At 42.0% G+C, this 19,283-nt stretch overlaps 4 protein-coding genes across 8 annotated transcripts in view; 2 read left to right on the top strand and 2 right to left on the bottom strand.

Moving 5' to 3' along the window:
* Nucleotides 1–3,950: 3,950 nt before the first annotated feature.
* lysmd3 (LysM, putative peptidoglycan-binding, domain containing 3) lies at nt 3,951–7,174 on the top strand. Its single transcript, XM_069699844.1, has 2 exons — nt 3,951–4,823; nt 5,429–7,174. The coding sequence occupies exons 1-2, from the start codon at nt 4,557–4,559 to the stop codon at nt 6,134–6,136; spliced, it is 975 nt and encodes a 324-aa protein (XP_069555945.1). The 5' UTR covers nt 3,951–4,556; the 3' UTR covers nt 6,137–7,174.
* A 94-nt stretch (nt 7,175–7,268) lies between these two features.
* Nucleotides 7,269–10,476, bottom strand: polr3g (polymerase (RNA) III (DNA directed) polypeptide G). 2 transcript variants are annotated; one of them, XM_069699847.1, is made up of 8 exons: nt 10,407–10,476; nt 9,563–9,694; nt 8,728–8,857; nt 8,192–8,257; nt 8,048–8,107; nt 7,903–7,967; nt 7,566–7,691; nt 7,269–7,443 (listed from the first exon to the last, which is right to left on the bottom strand). In XM_069699847.1, the coding sequence occupies exons 2-8, from the start codon at nt 9,671–9,673 to the stop codon at nt 7,354–7,356; spliced, it is 648 nt and encodes a 215-aa protein (XP_069555948.1). In that variant the 5' UTR covers nt 9,674–9,694; nt 10,407–10,476; the 3' UTR covers nt 7,269–7,353. The 2 variants fall into 2 exon arrangements, with proteins under 2 accessions (XP_069555948.1, XP_069555947.1); XM_069699846.1 differs by lacking the exon at nt 10,407–10,476 and adding an exon at nt 9,874–10,150.
* On the top strand, nt 10,286–13,225 carry mblac2 (metallo-beta-lactamase domain containing 2). The gene is made up of 3 exons (XM_069699845.1): nt 10,286–10,870; nt 11,816–12,030; nt 12,487–13,225. The coding sequence occupies exons 1-3, from the start codon at nt 10,429–10,431 to the stop codon at nt 12,658–12,660; spliced, it is 831 nt and encodes a 276-aa protein (XP_069555946.1). The 5' UTR covers nt 10,286–10,428; the 3' UTR covers nt 12,661–13,225.
* Nucleotides 13,226–13,758: 533 nt separating this feature from the next.
* The window catches only part of rtkna (rhotekin a), a 56,734-nt gene continuing 51,209 nt past the window's right edge, over nt 13,759–19,283 (bottom strand). For 3 of the 4 annotated variants that reach the window (XM_069699840.1, XM_069699841.1, XM_069699842.1), the window contains exons 8-11: nt 19,024–19,155; nt 17,752–17,917; nt 17,506–17,610; nt 13,759–16,216 (exon numbers count right to left, since the gene is read on the bottom strand). In XM_069699840.1, the coding sequence (XP_069555941.1) occupies nt 15,501–16,216; nt 17,506–17,610; nt 17,752–17,917; nt 19,024–19,155 (1,119 nt within the window). In that variant the 3' untranslated portion in view covers nt 13,759–15,500. Of the gene's footprint in view, nt 16,217–16,802; nt 16,900–17,505; nt 17,611–17,751; nt 17,918–19,023; nt 19,156–19,283 lie in introns of all 4 variants that reach the window. The other variant, XM_069699843.1, reaches the window with a different exon arrangement.

Here is a 19,283-nt window from a genome sequence, read left to right as displayed (position 1 = left end):
ACACACGACTTCCGTGCGTGTGCAAACATTGTTGTGTCCCAGTTAACCTCATCCTTCTTTATTCTGGACAATTCTTCTTCTACAATATTTTTCAAATTCATTTAATTAAAAAATGTTTTGCTGTATTTGAAAAATGTGGAGAAACCCTCCTCATCTCAGCTCTGCAAGCGCCAATGTGTGACTAAAAATGTGTCGTTCAAAAAAATGCTTCAGGAATTTGGTTCCCTGTTTCAAAATTGTTGATACCTGTGGCTCATTAACTCAAATAAGCATTCAGAGAGCTCAGTCAGATCCCTGGAGGTACACTTGGGTCATCTTTTAACCAAAGCACAGTAAATTGTTCTACTGCATGAAGGAGGAAACGTTCATTTGAGAGAGAAGTGGGGAAGGAGGTGCCCTCTCAAAGTGTGAAAATGGAAACCAGACCATAACTAATATGAATTGTACAGTGCATAGGTTGGTTTTCTCTTCACACATCATAAAAAAAAAATCTAGATAAGAAGCATACGCTGAAGAGAAGCCACGTAGCCTATAATCTTTTGTGTTGACTTGTAAACTGTGCTATATAACCAAAATATTCTTTCCTTTCCTCGGGCCTTTCAAAATGCCAAAAAAAGAGAATATAGGTACAGAATATAGGTGCAGAAAAACTAAATAATTGTGTTTAATGATAAGTAATATTGAACTACTGTACATCCCAAAAACAATCTTAGATGTCTTTGAATATTAAGCAGCTATCAAGTCATGCAAAGTTTCCATTCAACAGATAAAGACTTCACAAGTCTTGCCCCCAGCAGTGATGGTGCACAGATGAGTCGAGCAGCGTAGCCTGTTGCACAGTGATGGAGTGCGTTTAGAGCTGTGCCTTCATCCACTCTGTTCCTACTATCACCACACACTGAGAATGCAAGCCCTCTCATCCCCATCAAACATCAATCTCATCCTGTCAACTATGTGCAACACTCCAGCACCTTTCCTCAATGAGCAGACTGTGTTTACGGCACTGCCCCCTTTTGTACTTTGCAGCCATTAGGGGGGGTGAGACAGAAGGGGAGAGAGGCAGGCAGTAAAACAGTTTCCGCCCAGTGAATCACATTCAGACCCTCACACAGGCGAATGGGGGCTGACCCCTGCCAGGCGATGACATAAACACTGACAAACAAAGGAGCTGATGTCTGAGCAAGTGAGGATCTCAGAGGATCCCAATCTGCAAAAACAAACTCACATGTGGTCATGGAATGACAGAAATAGCGATTGTGGGTTCGATGAATCAAATAGGGATTCTCTCATGGCAAGTTCTGCTATTTCTTTGCAAACAAAGAAGAAACGAAGTAATTCAATATTGTCACTCTTTCTGAAAAGATACATATCCGAAACAATTAACAGTAAAGGCTGGTGCTGAGGAAGAGCAGGTGTAGCTGCTGAATGGATACAGAAACAGCTCCCACCCTTCCTCTCCAATGAGAAAAAGGATTTAACTCTGCTGAGGCACCACAGAGAGGAGGCAACAAAAGAGATTTGCAAGGGACGCACCAAGATGACATCATGTCAAATCAATTAAGAGATAAGAAGGACATATTAAATTATTCAAGGACTGAAAACCCCACCCCATTAAATGCTGTAAATTAGGGAGCCTGGACATCTGCGTATAAAATACTCAAAGAAGCAGCAGCACAATGAGGCTACAGGCACCACTCGTTTATTTAACAGTAGCAGCACATGTGCGCAACTCCAAAGTGTGCCAAGATTACTTATGGCCCGAGTAAGCCTATAGATTAGTCAGCGGAGTCTTTATGAGAGGGTCCCCTGCTCACCATGTGTGGCAGTTGTTGTTTTATTTCAGTGGGAGAGAGAAAACCAACACAAAGCGCAGTAATCACACTGGAGATCCTGGATGTAACCATGGAAGCGTTTGTCTCCGTCCTCAATGGGCTACCCGGCCATTCATTTGCTGATTGCGCTGAATCAATATTTAGGCTTTTCAATTTTATTAGCTGCTCCGGGGGGTATTTTTGGCACAGCGCAAAAAGAAATTAGCAGTGGCCAACCACTTTTAATCGTTTTCTTATAGTCTTGCACAATATGTCTGCTGGAGCTGTCTGGCATAATTGATGAGGAGTATCGCTACTCATTTGTTTCCTTTATTCTCTGCACTATTAATCTCGCTACAACTGGCAAGAGCGGCTGAAGTCACCAATCATTTCTGATTTACTGAAAAATAAATCTATAAAACGTTTCCATTGTCCTGGAGACTGAATGTGTCACAAAGACGCATCATCCTCAGGTCTTTCTTTGAAATCAATCCAAAGTTTTGCTGGTCGCCACACACCCTTATACTATGAGCCTATAAACACAATGACAGACAGAAAAATCTTGGGGAAAAAAGACATAACATAAATCATGTCAACTTACCTGACACCTTACTTGGCCTCCTAGTCCAAGATGAATTACTATAATATATGTATTGCTGAGGATAACATCGGTCCCGGGGTCTTCCTCAGCTCCACCTCTTATCAAATAGCAGCCAGTAAGTGCATTGTTTTTGTACTGTTCAATAAAAACCTTGCGTGTCGGTTATTCCTTCAGCAGCTTTTAGTTCCCGGTGAACAACATGGGATGAAGCGCGTCTGACATCTCACGGGACTGAAGCCGGGAGAAATAACGGGAGACGGAGCGGTTCCCCGGTCTGTTCAAGACCTTCTTCTTTCTACTCACAACTCCGCGCTCCTGCAGCTATGTGGGAGCTCCTCGCTTACTGTACCAACACCGCTCACTGTCCCCAATACAAAGATTAGTTTGCTGCTACTCAGACTCAAGCTCGTCCTTCGGTCGCTGACTAATGAGACAAGATGTTTTAATCCCATTTGTCTCTCAGGGGTGCACACCATGGTGCACCGAGTGTGCTGGCGGACATCGCCACCCTGTGGGCGGAATAGGCATAGCCAGAGCCGCTGTCCTCTCCACCGCTGTTTGCACTCTACGTGAACTTTGCACATTTTTTTACTTAACTAACTTGAAATCAGATACCACATTTTTCAATTGACCCAAATACATGCAATTTATTTAGGAAATGCGTCAATGTTCACGAGAACACGTAACCACGCTGGTTTGGTTGTATTTTAATTGACAAGACAGTTGGTTTAACCAGACAAATTGTAGTAAAATATGAGTACAGGCGAGGTTTTTTTATTTTATTTTATTTTTTTTAAATAACATTATTATTTTTTTTAATCCAAAATCTCGTTAGTTGAACGATCTGCCTCTAAAAAAAAAAGAAAATAACCGATCGTTTGGCGCCACCGTGTGATTTAAACCGAGCATCTTTTTTTTGGGGGGGGGGGGGAAGGAGTCGCCAGAGATAACGTCATTACGTCATTACGTAAGTATTTTTTGTTGACGTGGCGTGAACGGTAGCCGTTAAACCGTAGCTAGCAGGTAGGTAACGATCCCAACGGCAAGGTGAGACCGAAGATTACCCCGTGCAAGTATGGACACGATTGAGGACAACTGACTTGCTCGGTGTTCACTTTTTTTTTTCTTCCCCCACCACCCCCCTCCAGGTAAAGGCATTTCTTTTATATTCATCAACCGTGGCCACTGACCCAACAGAACACAACAAAGCTCACCAAAACGTTAGCTACCGGACCGCACTAGCCGAGCCGTAATACGCTCCTTCTTCGTTATCAAACTCGCAGGTAACTTAATTTAAAACCACGGGTTTAATAATCGGATAATCACACACACCCTTTGTGTGCCGGGTTAAGAAGATCGTTATCGGTACGCTTACGGTCAAACACTTTTCAAAGTGAAAGCTGCTTCTGACCGAGCTGAGGATCTTGAGGATGGACGACACTTGATCGTGCTGAAAAAAAAAAAAGCTTCAATCTTAATTCCTGAGAGTCAAGAGTGATGTTTTTTTGTTTTGTTAATATGCTGAACATCCTCCATACAGCTGACAGAAACGTATAATTGTTTTAAGTGAACTTCCTTGCTTCCTCTTTCTGGTTATTGCGGTTTTTTTTTTTTTTGCAGCGAAATAAATGTTAAATTTGTCTCTTTTATGGTGCCATAAAGTTCCTATAGGATGTCATTCATTCACGTCCTTTTCATATTTCTACAGTTTCACTGATATTTGTAATTTTATTTGAATTAATGGATATCTGACAGCTGGAATAGGACTAAGGAATTAATCCTTATAAAGACATTTACTTTAATCTTTATCCCTCTATTATAAGTAGTGAGACTAAAGATATCGAAAGTCACCCGCACGTACAGGCGAAACTTTGATGCCCTATCTGTCAAGTTACAGTTGCAAAAAGTTTGCTTTTAGGTGTCATGTGAATTTATCGTATTTGGCAGGATATCCCTCTCTTGTTGTAAACTTCACTCCCCTCCTACGTTTGTTTTTGTCCGACTCTGTGATTCAGCTTTAGTAGTTGGAAGTTTCCCTTTTGTTCCCGAGGAGTAAATCAACTTGACTGTTATCTTAAAGAATATGCCGTACAAGTTGAGGATGCTCAAGTATCGCTTTGCTTCTCTCCAAACAGTGAAGAAAAATGTCCAGTAGAAGCCAGCACTATGGGTTCCAGTCAGCCACCGTGGTGCAGCCTGCCAACGGCGGCCATGCCTACCTGTTTGGAAACAATGGCTCGGAGAACGACCTGTCGGAAGAGGATGGAGAAAGCTACGAGCTCCGGCCACGTGGCAGAGAGAGACTGCGAAGGAGCACGTCCAGAGAGAGGATGGATGATATTATCTACCTGACCAGAGACATCCAGGAGGGTGACACCCTGAACAGCATTTCCCTGCAGTACCATTGCTCGGTAGGTCTTTGCTTCGATCTTTTGTGTATCCGTCGTTCCTCTTCTTGGGAAGCGCTCGCTAAAACAATCAATTCTACACATTTGTTTCTCCCTTCTCACTCTACATTACGCGTGTACAGAAACGTGCTTTGAGCCTTCATACATTTAGGACGTCAAAACATTATTGTTGTTTAGTTTATTACCTTAAAGAAGAACCAACTTAACAGTTGATCTGTGGAAATTATAAAGATGGTATGTTAGACATAACTTACTTAAGAAGTTTTAAGTTGTATCTGAAGACGAGTCAAATAATCTTAATGCATTATGATGTATATACAGTGAGAGATGGGGCATTATAATACAATATTTAGCTTCAGATTGATAAGCTTGTGAATAAAACGTAGAATATGTGTTCTTTGTACCATCATAAGATACAAGAGAAATTCCCAGAAGTCTTGACTAAAATTGGTGTTTTATCACATGCTTGTGAAAATAGCACCACTATAATTTTGTGGTTAGTTCAGAATCCACAATGTTTAGAGGGCAGAGAATTTACCAGCATTTTGTAAGTCTGCACAGTTTGTAAGCAGTTTATTAAATCCGTCTGTCTTCTGTGTGATTTGTAGGTGGCTGACATTAAGCGTGCCAACAACTTCCTGACAGAGCAGGACTTCTTTGCTCTGCGTTCGGTTAAGATTCCCGTGAGACGCTTCAGTGTCCTCACCGAGACTCATAGCACTGGTCCTCTGAAATCTGCTTCCCCCGCGGGCGCCAGACACCTGGCCCAGATTTCACCCATTACATCCCTCCCTTCCGAGTCCTCCACAGACTCTTCTTCTTCTTCTTCTACTGACAGTGTGGAAGGATTTCTCCTGGAGAAGGACAAGGACATTGAGCAGCTCGTGAAATCCACAGGACCGTCTCGGAGCAGCCTCAATGAGGTTGTGTCCTCATTGACGACGACGCAGCAGCAGCAGATGCAGCAGCAGCAGCAGCCGCTGCTGGGAGAAGTCGAGTATAAACCAGCACAGAGAAAAGATCCTTATTATGGGGCAGATTGGGGCATGAGATGGTGGACAGCTGTGGCCATCATGCTGGTTGTTGGCATTGTCACACCTGTGTTTTATCTGCTGTACTATGAGGTTCTTGTGAAAGCTGACGTCAGCCATCATGGCATTCCTACAGAAGCTCATGGCGACATTTCTCATGGACATATTGATGGCAATAATTTGGTCCTTCCCGCTGCAGAAGACAACAATGCAAGGGCTGGACCTGAGCATGTGGTTAATGGAGCTATACATGGACCCGGTGTGGACAAAGCAGGAGATGGTTAACGTGGGAGCCTTGAGAAAAAAAAATAGCAAGGGATTATAATTTATACAAATGTGTTCTTAACTTGGAGACCTAATAAAACCAGGCGGATGTTCCCATTTTTTGAGTAGTTATTAACTTAATACATCAGTGCAATGTGTCTGGCTCAGACAATGTGGTAGCTGTCATTTGAAATAATTGAGAGCAGAAATAAGGGTGTGGCCACAATCATTCCTTGTTTCTGTCCAGTTATATGTACATGCTGATCATCAAGGAGTGTTGACGGGCTAAAAATGGGTCCAAACACGCGGTGTGTGACTTGTTTTGACAGACAAATGTTATAATGGGTGTAACTTTTTCTAAACGGATACATTTCAGAGTCGTCAGCATCCAGAAGACGTGAGAAATTGTGTCTTAAGAAATTCAGAAACAACCTAAGGACAGATACCGACACTCTAATCTATCTCGGTTTATTCAGTGATGGATCAGTGGCTGCACCCTTAGTGAATCATGAATTCTGTGGATTTGGTTTAAAGCTGTTTTTACTCAGTTTGGACCAGCTGCATTTTTTTTGCCATGCTAGTTATAGCGTAATTTTCAACAGAATTTGTTGGACAAGTACGACTGCTGCCATTGTGTTCAATTAGAATTAATTTATTTCAAGACTAATGAGCATTAGTCTTCACTTACACTATCAGTATTGGGACTTACCAGTTAAATTATGTTTTTGAATTTCCATTAGATTTGCTTGAATCTGTCTTTGCTTTAGCTCGCCTGGAGAGAAATGCATTTCTTTCATTTAAAAACAAAACTAAGAGCATGGTGAGGAAAATGGGAAATGCACAGTATTCCCACAATGACTCATACTTGTAATTATGTGAAATTTTAGATTTTGTTATACAGTATAGCCCTTTTATTTTATCACCGTGTTCACTTGACATTTTATGACAAAGCATCATGTGTTGTGGACAGTATGTGCCTTTCAACCTGTGGAAATTGTCTACAGGCTGAAGAATAAATAAATCTATTTTGAATAAATTATTGCCGCTGTGCACACATTTGGCCATTTCTTATTTACATTTAAAGAAAGCTTCCTAACATCACGCAAAATAGAGCAAACAAAGCATCTCTCTGCTAAACAATATTCCAAACGTATCTACAATATTTAACAAAAAGAAACAATCGCAATGCGATTGTTTACGTTGACAACACAGTACGGTCGAGTTTTAGTCACGTTGTCTCAGTATGTTGCTTCACCATCCATGTTATCATCACTGCCTGCACCAAAGTCTTCGCCATTGTCAAAATAGCTTTCGATGTAGTCGTTATCCTGCACGGAAACAAAGGAGACATGGAGAAAGTACAATATTAGGTCTGGTTCTTACATATTGACATTATTATGTCAACAAATTTGGCAAAACAGCTTTATAATTATAATAGTTATAATCACACCTCTTCAATATCCTCTTCATCATATGCTTCTGCTTCCAGTTCCTCCTCTTCCTCCTCCTTCCCTTTTTTCTTTTCAGTCTCATCGTCTGATTTCTCAGGATTCCCGTCATCTTTCTTTGCCAGTTCCTGAGATATTAACACTAAATTATTTATCTAAAACATTTGGTAGCTCAGGAGGACAGGCATATATTTTTTGTTAAGTACATTTACAACCTTAGTTCACACATGCTGAACCAACTTCATAAATAGGTGCCATCAAGTACCCAAAGAGACAACGACAAATTTAACAGGTACATCTAATGCTCAGTAGTTGACCATAAAGTAAGGAGAAGCTTACATCTAATTTAGTCAGCATGGCCTCCGTGTCTTTGTGTGATATCTTCGCAGTTTTCGTCTTTGTGCCTGTTGTAGTAAAGCATGTTGTCTTTATTCTTGGAGTCACAGAATTACATCTCACTACATAAACGATGGGTTTATCATACCTGCTTTAGGACGAGGCTTTTTACTTTGGGGCCTCAATTCTTTTGGAAACAGGTTCCAGTCTAAAATATGAAGAATCACGTTTGCATTATTTTCCATTTTCTCTAAATTTGCTTTAATACCATGAAATTGTGTTATGCAAGTACCTGGAGCCCAATTCGCATCTTCAATCTGGCTTCGCTTCAGGTATCTCTGCGTGTATCTCTCCACTTCTGTTTCATGTAAAGAAGAACAAGTTCTGCCTCAACACACTGTTAAACAAGTTTCAAATCACTCTCACAACACAAGTTTATCAGAGAGGATTAACACAAACCACTGAATGCATGACTGTTGTCAACAATAACTATCAGGTTCTTGTCCATAGTGTTTTGCAAAAAAAAAAAAAAAAAGGCATTTTACAACAGTGAAGACAAGTCACTGTAAAGACATTAAATCTACTGCGTGTTGTTGATATTTTTAGGTCGTTGCTGAACAAGAGAACTCAGAAAGGCCTGTAATTCCAAACCAAAGAAATCATTAAAACCAGAAGATGAGACAGCAACCATAACTCAATATTCTGCCTCTTCTTTTCCGAGATATGACTCTCCATTAAATGTTTCAGGTCGTAAAGGCTGCTTTATGTTCCCTCACAGCAGCATTTCTACAACACATCAGGTTTCTAATGCACCTCTCGCCTCCTCACCTGAATTATTGGACTGAGGCTTGATGTTGTGTGGCAGCCGTTGCATTATTCCCCTCATCTCCTGTTTTAAGGCCAGCATGTAGTCCTCATCTTCACCAACTTTCAGTGGAACTGGCTTAAATTCTGTGCTCTACAGAAACACAGTGACATTTAACTTGATGGAGATAATAACAATTAACTATTACCAGTATGTTTCTTTTTCATAGGTAGATTTGATTGAACCTTGATCAACAGTATGGAGCAGATGTGGCAGCATACTCAAAAATCTATATTGAGGCACTATAGGTGTTAGTTGTTTATTCTAGTACCAAATTGATTTTAACCTTGATTAAAGGGAAATTAAAATGCAAACCAAGTTAGGCTCTACAGCATTTTCTGTATAAACAACTGCCATTGGGCCATTTAATAAAATCAGAAGTACAAAGTTGTGTCCCTGTTGTCTGGGGGACTTGCGACATGTGCAAACTCTGTTGATATTCTTTTTGATCACTCTTCATTTATGCCAAATAGAAATGCAACATACACTTTTACATAGTTTCAAACCGATCTAAATATAATCAACACTTTATTATTCAAGTCTACTATTCAAATTCCACTACGATTTCACCCGTCTCTTTGAAATGCCAACTAATACTGATGCATTTAAAGGTTTGGATTCAAACTTTTCCACAATTTTGCTCACTTTGAGGCCTTAGAGTTGAATTTAATATACTGAAATGTGATACGTCATCTTGGGCTCTTTCCCTCTCTGTGTGTGTGTGTGTGTGTGTGTGTGTGTGTATATATATATATATATATATATATATATATAAAGAGTGCGTTGGTCGGTACTTACTGGAAACAGCGGCGTGGGCCCCACCCTGGCTTCTGGCATGTTGCCTCTGCCAATACCCAGAGCATCAATGTTGAAGGTAAAGGCCGCTACCCCGCGGCCCCTGCCTGCCATGGCTGCAGGCCTCCTCTGTACCTGCAACACAAGAGTCCACGCGTCCTCAGTCAGCTGCACTGTCAAACACGTGTTGACACCAGTCAATGTGGTACAGCTTATCGCTTTTAATATGAGCTTGCCGGGCGACGCGGCATTAGTCAGCACTGAAATATGACATCAGAGACGTATCGAGACGTACAGCGAGTAGAAATACTCACTTAAGTACAGTTAATAAACTGCTCCCAATGTGGAGCTCCTAAAAGTCGTCTATGTAGTTCAGGGCTATACCACAGCATGAAGCCTTTGCTGAATCTCCGTGTTTTCAGTTTTCGAGTTTACTATTCGCGGAGCAGTTTTATCTGTCGTTCGGCACGTAAACTAACTCCTGAAAAAAAAAAAAAAACACACAAAAATACAGCTAAACCTAATGGAAATTTGAATGGCTTTGCTAACAACCGGCTTGGCCGCCTGAGTAAACCATACACACACTCAGCATGCGTAAATGTGGCTTTAACTCGTCCCGCCCCTGCGTGACGTTCAGGAAGGCGTGTCTTATTTTCAGCCAGTAGCAGTCCGCTTTTGGCTGTCGTCATTTTTCTGTTTGCCCAATGAGCATCCTCTCCTCCTACAAGGGTGTGTCGTCGGCCACCATCACATTAACCTCAATGAAAACATATCACCTCTAGCTAAAAGGCTAGTTAACGCATCTCCGCAAAAATCACCCGGCAGCACAAAACCCGCTGAAGCTTACCTCGACCGGTGCATGAACTGGGATGTCTGCAGCCGACTGGTACGCTCACAAATCGCTCGGAGACGGACTCTTCTGGATCCAGGAGCGTTTCTACCAGTCGGAAAACCGGGCCAACATCTGGCTGCTCCGCGGCACACACCAGGACGTGGTGATAGATACGGGTCTGGGCTTGAGGAGCTTACCTGACTACATCGACGGCAAGGGGCTGCTGGGTAAAGATCCGCAGAGGAAGAACCCGCTGCTGGCCATCGCCACCCACGCCCACTTCGACCACTCGGGTGGTCTGCATCAGTTCCAACAGGTGGGCGTCCACAGCGCGGAGGTCGATGCCCTGGCCAACGGAGACAACTTCGAGACGGTCACCTGGCTCAGCGACAGGGACATAGTCGAGGCTCCCAGTCCAGGATGGAGGGCAAGGAACTACAAAGTTAAGGCTGTGCAGCCCACACACATACTGCAGGAGGGTAGGTATGGGATTCAGCCTTTGCACAAATGAAATGTGGTGGAGACATATGACGACTTCACGATGGACGGTGCACAAAGCGCATGTTCCAAAGGATGTTGAATCTGCTTATACGGGGTTACAGAGGTACATAACACTAAAGAGTTCAGGGTTAGGCCATGTCAAGCCCCACATTATGCAAACTGTATTGATCACTTGTGAGACAACATCCTCGTTTCTCATCTACCTACAGCTGCAGAGCTGTTCTATTTTAAGCCATTGTTCTGATGACTTTGATGGATTCGGTTACTTCAGAGAAAGAGAGACGAAGAGTTTGCAGCGACTTGCCACGCACCTAATGAAAAGCGTCCCACAGAGCAGAAATGACCTCACAACATTGATCAAGCCACGACCCAACTGGGAAGATATACAGCTAAATTAGCTATTATATCTATTAGGATAGATATTGAAGATCAGACAGTGGTGAGCTGAATAAATGTACATGGTAAACTGAAATCTGATGCTGTACATACTAGGTATATTGTCAAAAGGCATGCATCACTAGAATTCTAGCAACAGGAGCTGGTCTAAAAGTGAATATGTTAGCCTACCTAGTATTGTTGCAGAGTGCAATTTCTGCACTGCCAGTCAATACTGTACGCCGACTTGTTTTGCTGTGTCAGAGTCACTGCTGCAGTGCAGCTGGACTATCTCATTGCTTCGGATTGTCAGCTTTAGCCTTTTGCCACAATGTGCAGCTCATACCTGGTCTGGATCAAATCAATGTCAGATGCAGACCCTGCAGCACAAGTGGGAAACATAAATATAATTCTGATTTGATTCCAACCAGTCGAAGTATGAGGAATGTTTAGTTTGAATACAAGTCTGGGAATGTGTTGCACACTCCCTTATGTTGGTGAATGATTCGAAACATATTGTAACAGCTCACTCTCTTTCTCCTGTCCAGGTGATGTCATTAACCTAGGCGACAGACAGCTGACAGTGCTTCACATGCCCGGTCACTCTCGGGGAAGCATTTGCCTCCATGACCGAGAGAATAAGCTGCTATTTAGTGGGGATGTTGTGTATGACGGCGCCATGATCGACTGGCTGCCCTACAGCCGCGTCAGTGACTACATCAGCAGTTGTGAGCGTCTGGTCGGGCTTGTGGACAGCGAACAGGTAACACTGAAACACACCAGAGGGCAGCCGAATCATTTAGGTTAGGTTAGGATAGTTACTTTATTAATCCCCGAGGGGACATTTTTCAGCTCATAGCTCTACTTTCTTTTCAGATTAATTGATTTTTGATGGCACAAGACAGTTTATACCATCATTTCAAAGATTTATAATGGAAATGTCATGTTCCTGTATTGGAATTTTGTACACAACCAGCGTCTAGAACATGCACAATTAAGGCAATAAACTGTCATTTATTCACTACTGTTCACTACCTCAAGTGGATTCTACACTTAACCAACAACTGTTTCTCTAAAACATGTAGGTTTCTTAAATAATTAGTCAATCTAGGTTTGTATTCACCTAGAGAAATTCAGCTTGAAAGTCAAACAACTGGTAATCTAGTAACACCTGTGGCATCAATTGAAATGTTGAATAACTGTAAAATCCATTGAACAGGTTGACCAAGTCCTTCCAGGGCACTACAACACTTTTGGGGCAAAGCGGCTCCATCGGATTGCGTCCACATATATCAGCAGAGCTGGAACATGCCCTGCAAAGTTCTCCACAATGGCCTGGAGTACTCTGGCCGGGGTGGCACTGCGGGCGTTTAACCCACGGAGTGCCTGCTGATGGGAGGGGATCGGGAAGCTGGAAGAAGGACAGGTGCCGAAATATAAAAGGGTTCAGTATGGAGGACATGCAGTAGGGTGAAGAGGGGGTGATTCCCCCCTTTATCTGTAACTTGATGTAACGCTGTTTATTTACCTATATAATTCAACACAAATCATATAATTGCCAAACTTCAAGTCAAATGCCCCTTCCGGGTGTACATAAGTCAATAATCAGCGTCATATGAAGCATACAATGTAAAGTATTTATTAGTGTGAGTGTATTATATACTGATGAATAATGATGAAAATGTTGGTCTCGGTATAACTAGATGTACGATTTTTATACTTTCAGCAGATGTGAAGTTACAATAGCACAACAATGGTACAACTCGGCACTGCAAACACAAAAGAGGGAGCTTTGGGTGTTTCTCTGAGACATATGAGACAGAGTCAATATGGCCATAGCATTTCTCTATGCATATTACAATGTCGACTACCTCCTATGTTTGTAATAGTGCTTTGTACTATTTACTATTCTACGGCTTTGCTATCGAGACACTGACAATAAAGTCTCTGTTCTACCTGCCTTTGTCGATTCTTCTGCAGCACAGACTGCTGCAGCCTCCAAATGGAATTGCTTCTTCAGTCATTCACGTAACGTCATCTCCGATGGGATTTGTGGCAAGAGAGGGAAAGAGAAGCAGAACAGAGCTGGATATAATATGATCCATCACATTTAACGCGTAATGGGCGTAAAGTACCTTTCTTATCTGATGGAAAGCTCTCGCACTGCATGGGAACTGTTCGTGGTATTACAGACAAAACAAATATTTCCCTGATCGAACCTTGACCGCATTAAGAAAACAGTATGGTGTTTTTCCCTGTTAACACTTATATCTGCTTTGTTACCGTTTAGTTTTAGGTGTCATGTCTTCATACATCCTTGAAAATGTAATATTAACAATAAGAAATTAGGGATTTTAAAACATTTTAAGTGATTTCAATTTAACCAATAACTTGCTGGACAACTTTACATGTAAAAAAAAGCCATATATGATGTAAAATATTTACATCAGATAATATTTCATGTAGACAAGACGTGAAATAACTGAGGTAGTTGTGAATTGATAGAACCTTTATTATAATTAATGTTATATCATTTAAACATGAGATTTCCACATTTCTCATTTTATGTTCGCCCTCTGGGATGATGTACATGCAGAACACAAAGCCTGCCAACACGGAGAAATTCTTGCAAGGTTATAACATTCAATGTTATCTATTCGTAACAGTTAAAGATCTGAACATCATCTGTTAACATTATGATAAATCAGGCATCAATACAGCTGCATTTATAACAAAATTAACAATGTAACAAAAGACAAAGAGAGGAGGTTTATTTGTTAACTTATAAAAATTAATTTACAGTAACAAATGCTGTCTTTCCAGCACTTGCATTTCTTAGTAAAAATGGTTGATCAAGTTTTGAGTCTCAAGAAGGTGACCGTTTCCAAAGTCCACAATAAACAAGAGGCTTTACTGCACTGACTCTCCTAAGATTTGATTCTGTTTGCTTGTCGTAAGAACTGCTTTGAGTTGTCTAAATGGCCACAACTAACATAATTTAAAAAAACACGTAGCAGTGTAAACACGTCATTTAATTTAATTGTTGCTCTGTCATCATCCTAATGACGGAGGAGAGTTTCATGTAGGTAATCAATTTCATAGATTGTTTTCTAAAATACAGCCCCCATAAATAATTTCTTCAATAAAAATGGAGTGGTGGACTTTTTGCATTTTATTGGACTTTTTATAGGTATATTCAGTGCAGTGAAGCAGAGTAGCAGATTTTTTTTTTTTTTTAGTATGGCTTGGGTTTTCAATAATACTTAAGCTTTGGCTAAAATCTGTTAATTTAGGATTTGTCCTATGTGCGTAATTTAATGTTTATCACATGGTTCTGACGGCAACCTGTCAGTAGTGTGCAGATAGATGTATAAAAGTAAAGACCAGAGTAAAGATTTTTACCCGGAAGAGATCACAGTACAGTAAGTATGAGCACTTGCATTAGGCTAAGCTTTCACCAGATTCATTGTTGAAATGATCTCAAGTAGTAAAACATTTGAACTGTAAGTCAAATCATGCATAAAAACAAAATGGTGCATAGTCATTTTAGGAGACCCACAAAGATCATGTGTTGTGTGAATAATTAGTTGAAGTACACTGAAGCAGGTATCACAATACAGGCAACAAACATGAACCCTTTCCCCTACACGTAATAGTTTCTAACATTTGAGAACTCCGACTATACCTTATGCTCATCTTGCAGTTTGCCTCATGCTCACTGGGTTCCATAGCATGAACACTGCAAACCTTTACCACATAACAACAGGAAACATCCAGTCAACATACCGCTAGTGCATTAATAGAGATGATCTTGAAACGATGTTACAAGGGCCGGGATAAAACCATTTCCAGTTTCACAATTAGACTTCAAAGACAGAGAGTAGGCCTAGAGTGGCGTGTATCCGAGCATCACTTTCTCCCAAGCAGCATGACCATCAGAGTACCTCCCATTACGTTTTGGAACGTCTTCAAAATTCTGGCAACTGATAACTTGAAGAGACTCCTGTAGTGATTGTCACCTGTCGTTTATGTTAGAAGACATTCCAGTTTGCCCCAGGAGGCTCTTCCATTCTCCTCCTCCGCCAGGAGGCAGGCTAGAGACATCCTCCTCAGGGTTATGCATGTGACTGAGCAGATTGCCTTACTTTGGTTCACGTGTTAAGCCAGTTAAACCATGGTTTAATGACCACTGTTGCCTTTAGGCAAGCATAAAATGTCTATCAGGGAACAAGTTCACACCTGACTTTGGAGCCAGTTACGAGGATCAAGTCTGGCCCTGAGGTTCCTGAGGCTGCGTCGAGCTGGGGAGGGCCTTGAGAAGGGGACTCCCTCTGATGACTCAGGGCTGTGGCTGCCCTCACTGTTGCTGGAGCTGTTGCTGGAGGTGGAGCTGGAGCAGGAGAGCGTGGTCTGTGTGCTGCGCTGTGACCGAGGTGAACGAGAGGAGGTGGGGAGAGGAGCAAGCAGCGACGAGGGGGGAGTCTGGCAGGGGCACTGGAGGGTCCCTCCTCCTCCGTACCCCCTCCCTCGAAGGGTACTGAGCTTAGCATCCAACGAAAGAGTGCGAGGCCTCAGACGGGATGGGGAAGATGACAAGAGAGAGAAGTTTGAAGAAGGCTCGGGCCAGCCATGGTGGTGAGAGCACGGACTGGTGCTACAGTGGCTGTCGCTGTCCGAGGTCAGACTTGCATCTGAGGACAGAAGACCCAGCTGTGGGCAGCGGTGAGGACTCATGGGGCTCCGGGGCAGTCGATGAGGGGTGCAGGGGCTGTGACCAGACAGGTGAGAAGTACACTGACGAGGGCGGCCAGCGCTCTTGGTATTGTTCTCCTCAAACACAGACATCCAGGTGGGAGAGGTGCCCAGCTGGCTCCGGAGCTCCAGCTCCTGCATCCTCCGAGCCAGGATGTCAGACACAGTGCCGCTGAGGTCATCAGATGACTCAATAACTGCAGGAAAGAAGCAGCAAAGCTCATCATTATACTGCTATAGGGTATGCTTGAAACCGGTTTTCCAAAGGATTTGAATTTCTAATTTAAATTGTTATTTGGGATTAAATCTAAAATTTAGGCTTCTTAGAACAGGTGATAAAGTTATTTGAAACATTCCTAAAAGTATTGATTAGGGTAGTTTTACTGATCCTTTAGTTTCTTAAGAGACAAATATTGCAGAGGCATTAAATGGTTACATTTCTTATGACCACCTAAGGAGCCCTTGTGTTTTTTTTTCTTTTTTTAGTCATGCATTGTCCAGTCATGCAAAATAACATCTTTATCTTGTAGGAAAAACACCTGAAATAATTGTCAAATAGACAATTATTTAAATAAATTCAATCAGGGCGTGTTTTACTGCTGAATATTTATGGTGGTGGAACAAACAGATCTGGTCTTGTTATGATTTGCAGAATCAATAAACTATCCTCAAGTGGATCTGCATAATTCTGTCCAGACTGGATTGTTAATTCAATCCAGCCTCTTGAGACTGCAACATTTGCCACAACAGAATTTATATGGAGCCCTACTCCCGTTACTTCACCTGTCGTTGTAATAGGACGAGAGCAGAGCACGAATCTCAGCAGACACAGGGTTTTCCTGCAGCAGAAGGCCCTCACAGGAGGGTGTGGCAAGAGGGGCTGCCAAGGACGGTTAGGAAAACCAAGAGCGGGATTGGCAAGAATGAAGGGATGGAGTGGATTGGAGGTGTGCAACGGGACAGAGTTCAGTTTATAGGTGTTTTGATGGTCATGAACAAAATCGATAAGGGTTGATGATGGCAGAACAAAAAAAAAAAGATTCATTCAAGGATGAAGAAAATTCACCCACATTAATTGATGGTGAAAGTTGATGAAAAGAGGTTTTTTTCAAAAATATAATGTAATTACACAAGGAAATAAAGAAGGGCAAAATAGAAAATACAGTGGAAGGATGGATTTAGGACACACAAGGAAAATTAAAGAGGACAAAGAGGAACAGAGAAACAGAAGACAGAGAGTGAGTCAGCATGTCAGAGATAAGAATCATTCTATCTACAGTGCAGAGAAGTAAAGCAGAGTGTGAGGCTGAGATATCAGAGAGGAAAATGTAATTGTGACAGCATCATTCATGCACATGCACCCGAGGAAATAAATTTACACACCATCAACATGCAGTGGGGGCGCAGTGCTTTCTTTTCCTGTTTTATTTTTCAGAATTTTATAGTTTAAAGTGGCCAAAAACATATAATCAGGGAGAGGTCTCACCCATTTCATGGTAAAGAGAGCCCTGTTTTGGTGTGACAGGAGCCGGTTTCCTTGGCGATGGAAGTTCGATTTTCATCAAGTCATCACAGCATTGCTTCCATTGGCCTGTATATTGATGGCAAAGTGTCACTTTCAACAAAACAATCAACAGACAGAGACACTAAATGCAATTGAGAGTCATCTTTGGTAAAACATATGAGTTTGAAATGGGCTCAGTCTGTGTGCTACAACATAACAAGCACTTACTCATATCATAGAAATGCTGCCAAAAAGCCTCCATCCAGCGGTGTGTGTCCTCTCGACTGTCTGTGGTCAGAGTGTGTGTGACCTCCTCCCCTCCGTACTGATTACTGATACAGATATTCTGAACTTTACTGTGTGGGTCTTTCTCTGACGCACGTATTCTGGTCTCCTGAAACACAGGAGGAGAGAAAGAATACAATCATCTGTCACAAAATGACAACAGTGGGGAATGAAATTCAATACTCTTGAATGAACACAATTATGTCCTGCAACCAGTGATCATTAAGGCTACGGTAATTGTAAGTCCCCACTGAAAATAAGCCTTCGTTAATAAAGCCTGCAATTAGTCTCCTCCTCACCATTTCCCTTCAGCAATTATCCAACAAAAGGAGCAGACTCCCAATTCCCACCTTCTTGCTCTTCTCCAAATGTGTCTATGTCTGTTTATGACCACAAGATGGCAGTGTTGTTCCATTCATTCAATTGTAACATTAGGCTCCCCCTTCTTCAGCAGAGCTGGTCAGTAGACAAACGGAGCATGACACAGATCTGATCTGACCGACTTGGCTTTAGGATTGCTGTGTGCGGAGGGTCAAAGGCCACAAAAGACTGCATGAGTCACTATGGAAGGAATGAAAAGTCCCCATAGGCATCAACTCATACAGGAAATAAGATGATTGAGAACCTGACTGGCTAAATGACTCTGCTTTTGAGCCTGGGAAAATGAGTGGATAGGGGAAATATGATTTGTGATTGGATAGAGCTGACCACTGTGATTACAAAGACTCAAAAAGACAATGAATAGATTCAAATATTTTGGTATGGTTTCAATCTTCTAACTAGAATTGTACACTGTACACAGCAGCTGCTGTAGTGAAAAAAGTTCCCCTTGGGGATTAATAAAGTAACTACCTACCTACCTAGAATGCCCTTTTTCAGCCACGCTAAACATTCATACCTGAAAACACAACCAGAGTTTTCAGCTCTTGACCTCAGAGCAGCTCGATCAAAAATGCTGAGGGCTGAGCGGCCTGCAAAAGGGAACCTTGAAGAAAAGATTTCTTATTCACTTTTTAGAGTCTACTAGTTGGCTTGGGATTTAAAACGGGCAGCAATCCACAAGCCCAGTACCTTCCCATTTATTCTGCTGTTGCCTTAGGTGTTACCAAAAATACACAGCTAGGGGATTTGTATGGTTGGATCAACCTCAAAGAGGTTTTGACTCCTTTCTAGATGGTTTCTGCAATTTTGTTAAATTGTGACTCCTTTGCTAACCTTGTTGATACCAATAGTGAAAGCTGGCTCAACGTTAGCCTCCACATCTTCTTGGTGGTGGTAGCAGAAAAGACTTGTTCCTTTGAGAGCGGCATACACTTTTGTCCAACTCTGAGTGTCACCTCCACACTGCTGCGAGATAAAGAAAAAGTGTCAACACAAAGAGAGATGACAACATGAGACGGATGGAAGGAGAGACATGATGGGGGGGAGAAAAGGATCAAAATAAGTCAGGACAAAAGCCCAAAAACTAGTGAAAT

This window comes from Brachyistius frenatus, unplaced genomic scaffold, assembly GCF_029030835.1.
Source record: "Brachyistius frenatus isolate BFR_SWC_R1_liver_20210118 unplaced genomic scaffold, ASM2903083v1 Contig_31, whole genome shotgun sequence".
NCBI lineage: Eukaryota > Metazoa > Chordata > Actinopteri > Embiotocidae > Brachyistius > Brachyistius frenatus.
The sequence above is the reverse complement of the archived record's forward strand: the minus strand, read 5'-3'. Positions and strand labels throughout refer to the sequence as shown.